General features: G+C 44.0%; 1 protein-coding gene across 1 annotated transcript; it reads left to right on the forward strand.

The window, feature by feature from the left end:
• Nucleotides 1-236: 236 nt before the first annotated feature.
• On the forward strand, nucleotides 237-8690 carry LOC103364459 (myosin heavy chain, embryonic smooth muscle isoform-like). The gene is made up of 13 exons (XM_008291589.1): nucleotides 237-248; nucleotides 1488-1736; nucleotides 1830-2042; nucleotides 2285-2497; nucleotides 2618-2779; nucleotides 3003-3131; nucleotides 3227-3315; nucleotides 3521-3644; nucleotides 3835-3924; nucleotides 4380-4498; nucleotides 4601-4709; nucleotides 4820-4992; nucleotides 5746-8690. Exons 1-13 carry the CDS (start codon nucleotides 237-239, stop codon nucleotides 5888-5890), a joined length of 1827 nt encoding a protein of 608 aa, XP_008289811.1. The 3' UTR covers nucleotides 5891-8690.
• The last annotated feature ends 1398 nt before the right edge of the window (nucleotides 8691-10088 follow it).

The following is a 10088-nucleotide window of genomic DNA, read 5'->3' on the forward strand; positions in this document are numbered from 1 at the left end:
TGAATGTCCCATAGAGCGAGTTATCTCCTTCTCTACAAAGTCTAAAACCACCTTATGCACCATGTGAATTTATTCTCTCATTATTTACTTCAAAATCTAGATTTTTCATCACCCAGATGAACAATCCTGTTGCGTCATTTTCTAACCTTGCTCCAAAACCTGCAGAATTTTTAAAAAGCAGACACCATCTAACTTAAGATACTGACGTCTTCTGCAGTAAATGACTTTGACTAAACATGTCCATGAATGTCAGTGTGTGTGTTACCGTACAGGAGTGTGCATGTGTGCCGGGGAGCGAGGGGGTTCAGGGTTAACTGTCAACAGACAGGCGGGTAAATATTTCACGAACAAGGCCTTCAAGTCGGAGCAAGAGCAATTAGTGTCAACCGTCGGGCTGCCGGGCTCGCCTCGGCCTGATTAGTGCCTCGCTGGAACGCTGCACACAATTAGAGGCTCGACCTAGCCGTGAAATAGGTCCATGCTACCAGCGCTCCCATCCAAATGACATCATAGGACTAGTTAGGCAGAAAAAACATGGCACTGAAGGCTTGATAAGTAGGTCTGTGTGTGTGTGTGTGTGTATTTACACAAAGAGTCGCGTGGCTGAAGCAGAAGACCGGGAGAGAAACCAACAGTCACCAGCGTGTGTGGTTGGATGGCATTTATACGACTGTAAATATCTGAAAAGGCCAATTCAGTAAATTACACTGACTAAACATGTCGATGAATGTCTGTGGTTTTAAAGGCAAACTCNGAAAAAAAAAACAAATTATGTATTTGGGCCTCAATAAATGGGTAAAGCAGCCATTTAATGAAATAAAACACTACAACACTACACTTTCCTTATTTTAAGATGATAAACTCTGTGAAGTGTGTCCTCACATTTCTTTGAGCAGCTGTAGGTGAATGCTGTCAGGAGGCTTTTGAATGTCAGTGTACAGACTTTACAGTTTACAGAGAAACAGTGAAGCCTTCATTAAATAACCAGCTGAGTTTGAAAGAATGACCTGCGCGGCTCGTTATTTTTAATTTGCCTCACCTTTTCAGTTTTGTTTTCGCGGGCTTTGTACATAGCTCTGCTGCTCACTGTGCTCTGACAGTAAAGGCCACAGTGACCACCAGAGAGTAAGAGGACGACTTGAGAATGTTGTATTTCATTTAGTTTTATTAAGATCAAGTTACATTCAATGGCCATGACTCGGTTAAAACTGGTTCACTACAGGTTCCTGATCTGCAGCACACAAAATGCAAAATTACACCACAACACCAAAAAAAAAAAAGAAATCTACAATAAAACCAACAGCTGTGCAGACGGTGCAGGGAAGACAGCTTCAATGGACTCATTAAGACTGTATATGTTATCTGAGTCATTGTCTTTTCATCAGACAGTGTTTATAGGCCTGGTTGAAATGTATTGCAACAAGTGCATATGAAACTGATCTCGTGATCTGGATGCAGTCACTGATTTAAAAATGTCCTCCCTGTAGGTGTTTGAGACAAAGAAAAAGCTGGAGGACGATGTGGGAACAATAGAGGGCCTGGAGGAGGTGAAGAGGAAACTCCAGAAGGACCTGGAGCTCACCAGCCAGCGTCTGGAGGAGAAGACCATGGCCATGGACAAGATGGAGAAGACCAAGAACCGACTGCAGCAGGAGCTGGACGACCAACTGGTGGACCTGGACCAGCAGAGACAGATCGTCTCCAACCTGGAAAAGAAGCAGAAGAAATTTGACCAGGTGACCACTGGATCACCCACAACAGTTTAAGAAATGATAAATGAAGGTCACGTGGATGTCTGTGTATTAAAGGCCTTTGTTTGTTTGTACTAGATGCTGGCTGAGGAGAAAACCATCTCAGCTCGTTACGCTGAGGAGCGCGACCGTGCTGAAGCTGAGGCCAGAGAGAAGGACACCAAGGCTCTGTCTATGGCCAGAGCTCTGGAGGAGGCCTTGGAGGCCAAAGAGGAACTGGAGAGGTTTAATAAGCAGCTCCGCGCTGAAATGGAGGACTTGATGAGCTCCAAGGATGACGTGGGGAAGAATGTGAGTGACCTTTGACCTCCTGAACAGCACTGTGGATAAAGTGGCTCTTACAGGTTGACCCTGGCAGTGTAGACCAGACAGATGCATCTTTATTTAAACTTAAAATAAGTCTAGTCAGAGTACAGCTGATCAGCCCGGGATAGTTTTACGTGTAAAAGGTGTGTTGGGTGTTTTTTCCCTGGAAATCAAATGTTTATTCTGCTGCCACGTTACCTCCTTGTTTGTCCTGACACTTCATACAGGTCCATGAACTGGAAAAGTCCAAGCGAACCCTGGAGCAGCAGGTGGATGAGATGAGGACGCAGCTGGAGGAGCTGGAGGACGAGCTGCAGGCCACAGAAGATGCCAAACTGCGTCTGGAAGTCAACATGCAGGCCATGAAGGCTCAGTTTGACCGAGACCTGCAGGCCAGAGACGAGCAAGGAGAAGAGAAGAAGAGGGCGCTGGTCAAACAGGTACACAAGGCCGATGGAAAGACTTTATACATTTTTAATATAAAACGTTTGACCTGAGAATTTACAGTTTAGCATCTACATCGTATTGAGCGATACGCTGCGTGTTGTTTTCACATCCAGGTACGCGAGATGGAGGCAGAGCTGGAGGATGAGAGGAAGCAGAGAACGCTGGCTGTTGCTGCCAAGAAGAAGCTGGAGATGGACCTCAATGAATTGGAGGGTCAGATCGAAGCTGCCAACAAAGGCAGGGACGAGGCCATCAAACAGCTCCGAAAACTCCAGGTACACATAGATACACACTTTATTATTCCAGACTTATTGTATGCTCCCTAACGTAAATATTGTAAACCAGGTCTTAGCCTTCACTAGCAAGGATCAGCCAAATTGCCCTCATTATAAATGCCTTAAACGTGGATCCTGCCAGTCCTCTCACCTCCACAGTATCACTAAGCTGTCTGCCACGTCGTCCTTTAACTTTGTCCATATGGTGTTGTTGCTCCTGCAGGCTCAGATGAAGGACTATCAGAGGGAGCTGGAGGAGGCCAGAGCCTCCAGGGACGAGATCTTCACCCAGTCCAAGGAGAACGAGAAGAAACTCAAGAGTCTAGAGGCTGAAATCTTACAGCTTCAGGAGGTTCAGTTTCAGACTTTTACTTTGTGACATGTGCTGGTTTTTATTCAAGACAAGCAAAGTGTGACGTCTGAACGACCCTGTGTGTGTCTGTGTAGGACCACGCAGCTTCAGAAAGAGCCCGTCGACATGCCGAGCAGGAGAGAGACGAGCTGGCTGATGAGATCTCCAACAGTGCTTCTGGAAAGTCAGTATCTACAAGTAGTTTGTGCTTTCTTCACATTAGTAGCTGTAGCTGACCACGAGGCAGGTTTTGTAAACTTGGTGACTTATTGATCACCGGGAACAAAAAAGTCGATGAATCTGTGTCAGTTTTTTTTCTGGTTTGTTTTGGAGTTGTGTAAACGCGTGGAGTTGGAATGATAAATCTAATATAAATGTGTGTGTGTCAGGTCGTCACTGCTGGAGGAGAAGAGGAGGCTGGAGGCTCGGATCACCCAGCTGGAGGAGGAGCTGGAGGAGGAGCAGGGCAACATGGAGCTGCTCAACGACCGCTTCAGGAAGACCAACATGCAGGTAGACACAGGAGATAAAACACTGTTCAAGATGGCCGAAACTGGCAGAAGCCATTCAGCTGACAAACTAAACTTTTAGTTGATTTTTGAGAGTGTAAAATGTTTCCATTAAGTCAGATTACTCTGTATATCAACCTGCGTCTGTCTCCTCTCCCATCACTCTCCCTCCACCGTCCCTCTCTCTTTCTCAGGTCGACAGCCTGAACACCGAGTTGGCCACAGAGCGCAACACTGCCCAGAAGAGTGAGAACGCTCGGCAACAGATGGAGCGTCAGAACAAGGTTTGTTGAATATATTAGTGTATGAGGTGTGATCAAAAAGCTCACAGACTGTGCTTATAAAAAATTTAAACCATAACTGTTTTTAATTGGGTTGGAATCCCCCTGAAGTAGTCTCCTTACGCAGAGATAAAACTCTCCTGCAAGGCTCGTTTGAGATGCCAGATTGGAGGACTATTAAACATATTACATGTATTTATTGCAGTTTTTATGACCGAGGCTGATTTCTGTCTGCTGTATATTTCAAAACAGTAAAATTTACCACTTGACATTTCAGTTTAATGTTTTAAATGTCTTCACTCCGTCGTTCTTATTTACTAGTGTAGTTGTGTAGAGGCTTATTGTGTCCTCTCTGTACATGCTTATCTCCACCTCTCATCACTTAAACCATGCAGGGATTACACTAAATATATCAGAAGTATTTGGTCATGTTTAATGTCTCGTCCTCACGAACGCAGGAGTTGAAAGCCAAACTGGCAGAGCTGGAAGGGGCTGTCAAGTCAAAGTTTAAGGCGTCCATCACTGCCCTGGAGGCCAAGATCCTGCAGCTGGAAGAGCAGCTGGAGCAGGAAGTCAAGTAAGTGTCCGACTCAACTGTCGGCACATTCAGCCACTTTGCATGTATTTGAGTATAAAAGTAGGCAGTAAAACCGATCTCCTCTCTGTGTCGAACCTCCAGGGAGAGAGCAGCAGCCAACAAAATCGTCCGACGCACAGAGAAGAAACTGAAGGAGGTGATGATGCAGGTGGAGGATGAGCGTCGTCATGCCGACCAGTACAAGGAGCAGGTATTGACGAGACTTTCGTTTTGGTTTATTCTGTTCAGACTATGCAGCCAGCGTTCCTCGACCTCTCACTGTCTTCATCTGCTTCCTTTGTGTGCCCGTCCTCCTGTCAGATGGAGAAAGCCAACTCTCGTATGAAGCAGCTGAAGCGTCAGCTGGAGGAGGCAGAAGAAGAGGCCACCAGAGCCAACGCCTCCCGCAGGAAGCTGCAGAGGGAGCTGGACGACGCCACCGAGGCCAGCGAGGGTCTCACCCGGGAGGTCAACTCCCTCAAGAACCGCCTCAGGTACAAAGAGGAGGAGACGTCCTCATATAACACAAGAGTAAACTGAAGCAGGCACAACAAAATGGCACTACATGTAATAATAGTAGTAAGTGAAGGGTAACTGGACTCGAAGCTGGACAGTGTGAACGGGAGCCATTTTAGTAATGCATGAAAGGTGTCAAGTCATTTTAGTGGCAACGGTAACTATCAGTCCCTGACATTTATATTTATGTATAGAAAGATGTCTGTTCAGATTCTCATTCATCCAGCTCATAGTCGTCCTAAGTGCTTCAGTAGAATGCAGCTTTTCAGATCTTTAAGCCTTTTCATCGCTCATCCGAGAGGCTTTCTCAGTTCAGAATCACACGGTTCACTTTCACAACAGTTCACACCACGAGAATGTTAAAGGTTGAGGGAGCATTATACGTCTGAGGTGGCACTGCCCACCAGTCAGAACAAAGGATGCAGGTTTTTTACTATTTTAAACAATAGTCAACCATGATATCAAACAATCATCTAATCATCTAATCAATAGTATTGCAGATGTTGTCCATGTGTTGAAAAAAAAGCATTTGTAACCACGGACGTTTTGGCTCATTTTCTACACAAAAATACTGCCCATGAGCCATTAGCTGCTCTGGAATTCTCACAAACATGAGCGCTATCTTCTCATCCAACTTGCTACAACAAAACAAGGAGCAAGTTTTTCAAAATGTCCGGCTTCTCCTTTAAGCATCAAAGGTTCAACTTGTGTTGTTGGTTTGTTTCTACCAGGCGTGGTCCGGTCAGCAGCTTCTCCTCCAGTCGCTCAGGCCGCCGCAACCTCAATCTGGACGGCGCCTCCGTGGACATGTCGGACGACGACGCCGACAGCCGGGCCAGCGACTTCAACGAGACGCAAGCCTCCAACGTGGAGTAGACCCTCTTATCCCTCACCTCTTCCTCCGCCTCGTCACTCCCCACCTCCCTCCTCGTCCACCAGTTTACCCCCCCGAAGATCCTCGGCGTCCACACGGTCTTTGCTCATTTCAAACCACTGACTGGTCAGAAGATTGGAGCGATGAGCTGTTTTTGGTGAAGCTAGGCGGAGTGCGCCTGGCAGCTGCCCTTTTTGTATCAGTTAACACTGCAGGGAAAATCCACCGCCCTCCTCTCAAGAAAATGCCTCCGGTCCCGGAGAGCCACAGGGGCAAACGGACACTTCTGCCTTACTCTGTTCTCCTCTGGCAAGCTGCTAGTCCTGGCTCGTCTGTCAGCCATGTATCATCTCAGTGTCATAACACCCCCCATCCCTTCAGTTATCTGCTCAGCTTATTGAGAAGGAACGCATAGGTACAAGTGCTTTTTATACATATGAGACTGTGCGTGTAGACCAAGGCTCCGAGGTGTGACCAACACTTCATACTGGAAATGCAGGACTACAAGGAAAAGTCTTTCACTCTGGTGTTGTCGTCAGTCTTCTGCTCACTAGCTGTGTACAAAGCCATCTCTTACCCGACACGCTCCTCTTGAAACGGGACAACCCCACACCACGGTCACTGTGGCCTTCGGACGGCCACGCCGGCTGCTTTCGTTGCATGAGTCTCCTTCTGACGATGTTTCTTGTTCGGCTTCTTCACTTCGGCTCTTCAGGAACAACTAACATCTCGGGACATGCAATAGAAAAACACGGACTCTGAATTGAAAGTGTATTACTGTGAAACAAAAACAAAAAAAAAAAGGTATTTTATTTTCTCTGTTGCTTCATCTCAACACGTACTGAAGGAATGTGCAGCTGGGTTTGAACTGGGATTCTCATTTTGTGATGTTGACCATCGGGAACACTGTCAAGGAAACTGTCCTTCTGATGTGGATCGACCTGCGGAGCGACGCAGAGATGCTGGAAAATGCACAGAACTGCACGGAGCGATTGTAACGGGAAAAAAGAAGCTCTTACTGGAAGCACTAAAAGGCGGCACTCGCTATCAATGTGACACTAGACGGTCGTTAAACTTTGATTAGAAACGGATTGAAGATAGTCGTCCTCTCACCACATCTCAGTGTTTGTGCTCAGCCTCACTTTGTATTATAATTCAAGACAGAGTTTGGCAGTTTTCTGGATTTTTGCAAACCAAGAAGGTAGTTTAACAACCTGGCTGCTTCTCAATAAGGTATTTCCAAAAAACACACTAACACCACAATTAGCTTTTAAATGTGCATGGATGAAAAGCAAAGTGCACAGAAGAACAGACATTTTAACATCTACAACGATGCTTCTAATTGACTTAACGATTCACAAGGTCCCGACTCGACGATGTGAAACGTCCTGAGATGACTCGTGATTTGGCGCTTTAGAGATAAAACGGCATTTAAAAAATCTGTAATGTCACATTTTATTATTAATATTTAATATAAATTCAGGCTTTTTTACAGTCTACCTGCAGAAGAAAGTAGAAACAATCTCAGCACGTGTTCCATTAATGTGGCTTTTCTGGAACTTCCAATCATGTTGCACCATCTTTACAAGCAGGTGTGGAGTTGAATTGAGATAGTTAAGGTGCATTGTGGGTAACGTAGTTGCTGGGTTTAACACGGCTGAATAAAAATGAGTTCTCTGGTTTCGTTGCACCAGTTTGGATGCGTTTCTGTAAAATTCTTCAGTCAAGTTCTCTTTTAAATGCTTTTTGTCCACGCTGGCACAACAGTTAGAAAAGTTTAAAGCCTTTTTTCTAACAAACTGAACTCATTTTCTGATTTTAGAAATACCTTGCGAACAGCTCTGAGTGTTAAACGGTGCTCTTGGTTTTTCAAAAAAATCTCCATATTATAGCTCTGTGACTCGAATGTAATCTGTGCCATTATTTTAAGGAGTTTAATCTTCAGACCTGATCGAGCACTTAGTATTCATCGGCGACAGGTTGTCTGAAAATAATAAGGTTTTATATTTCCTTCTCTACTTTAGTCTAAGTTCCTTTAATATGATTGTTTTTTTTTTAGCTTTGCTTTAAATACAGCGGCCACCTCAAGAGCTGAACCACTACACCTGCCAGGGTTTCCATATCCACCGCTCCACTCTACTTCCTGGGTTTCGCTGATCGATGGCGGACTCCTCTGCCTGCCCCCCCGCCCCTCCTCCTCCTCCTCAAACACTTAACAGTATGTTTCTTTAAAAGTGCCTTAGACACTAAATAAGAACATAAGCAAGGCAAGGATTTCACTACAGATTGGAAGATAACAGGTACATCAAGGAGATATTCAACACTTCATCTGTTCTTTTGTGTTTGGGCTTCGTATCATATCCACCTCTGTGTTCATGATAACCTCCTAGTTAGAACGTTTGGGTCAGAATCAGAGTGTTACGATTAACTAACATGAGAAGCGGAGCCCTCTGCAGCTGCATTTCCCACAATTACCCCTGGAATAAGTTCTGTTTTCCCCCTCACTCCCTCCCCTGTAAGCACTCAGACGAGGCCCTGGTACTGAGGTTATTCTGGGAACTGATGCGCTGCACAGGATTTCATTTGGTTGGAAGCTTTAACATCCACTAGTAGTTAACTCATTGTTTTTTCTTTGATCATTATCCAGCCGGCTGTTGACAACCAGGCGTTCAACTGCAAATACTCCCATCATGTTACTTCTTGTATACCTGTATTTCTAGACGGTGATTCTTTTTCTTTTTTTCTTTCTTTCTTTCTGTTTTTGTTTGTTTTTGTAAAAGGAAAATAAAGCATATTCATTGTAACTGTGATGCTGTTTTGGTTTGTCTTTTGGGAGCTACAGGCGCTTCGTTGGTCTAAATTAAGTCCAAGTGGCAGGAATGTTATATTTCTATTGTTTATTTCTAATATTATTTTTTTCCTCAAGAGTTTTAAATCATACTTTTAGCAAATATTGAATCTTATGATGTACAGATGTTGGCCAGGGAGGACAGATGGTTTGACAGAGGGGTGATAGAAGCCATCTATGTCCAACTATAAAGACCATCCCTCAACAGAGGTGGAGGTCTGAGGCATCATCTCTCACCTGTTTACAATTCAGTCCTAAGATCTCTCCCCAGGAAGATGAAACCACATCCACACATAGCCACAAAAGACCCTAACGAACTCCATTGCGGCAGGAGGAGCACTAACAACTCACTTAACGAGGCTGAGGATCAACAGACCCCCAGCTGAAACCGAAACTCTGGTGTTAATGACTCCTTAAGGATGTAAGTATCTGGAACTCCCAACTTGTCAGTCAGAACTGATGAAGCCTCTTGGATGAAACGTCTTCAAGGAACTCAAGCAAGTCCAGTTGCTACCATTAATCTACAAGAAATGAATCTAAAATGGTTCCTGTCAGATTCAAACTTTTCTACATCTAAGGGATCGATTGAGTTGAATTACACCACTGCTGACTCTTCAACTTCATAACATGACTTGAAAAAAGATCATTACAGTGATATTGAGATAAAATATGGAAGTTCACTGCATTCACAAAAGGAAAAAAAACTTACTTTATGATTGAAACTTAATATTTTAGTCAGTCAGAGCCTGATTTAATATAATTCTAGGAGCTAGAATATCTAAATAAAAATGTCCCTTTAAAAGACGTGTTTACAACAAACAGGAAGCAAATGTTGCCATGGATACAGTAAGTTGTACTAAAGTTATGATGCTTGAAGGGATTTACTTAAGGGTGTTGCACTCAGTCCCTTAAAAACTTTTCTTAGTTAAGGGATAATGTTAAAGGCGTTTACTGCACTGAAAGACATTTTACAGCAGTAGATTTCTGCAGTTTCCATGGAGATCATTTCTTTGCTTGTGTTACCTGTTACAGCCTCACCTGTTGTTGTCTCACACAGTCGACCAATAGTAACAAATAGGCCAAGGAAGCATATTTTACCTTTAAAGGATTAACGTTATCGGCAGAACCTTAATACAACGTAAATTTTATCTACAAATGACAGCAAAGTTTGTTTCTACGTTTTGTATTTTGTGTTACTTTGGTTGCTAAAGTCTTTTATGCAGCAGTTTAACTTTAAAAGTGCTTAAGTAGAAAACTTGAGTGTAATTTGTGCAGCACATTTTATTTTAAAGAAATCTGAACTCAGGCTTTTAGGAGAACCTGAACTTCAGGTGTTTTTTTTGCCTTGGAAC

Source organism: Stegastes partitus, unplaced genomic scaffold, assembly GCF_000690725.1.
Source record: "Stegastes partitus isolate 25-593 unplaced genomic scaffold, Stegastes_partitus-1.0.2 Scaffold750, whole genome shotgun sequence".
NCBI lineage: Eukaryota > Metazoa > Chordata > Actinopteri > Pomacentridae > Stegastes > Stegastes partitus.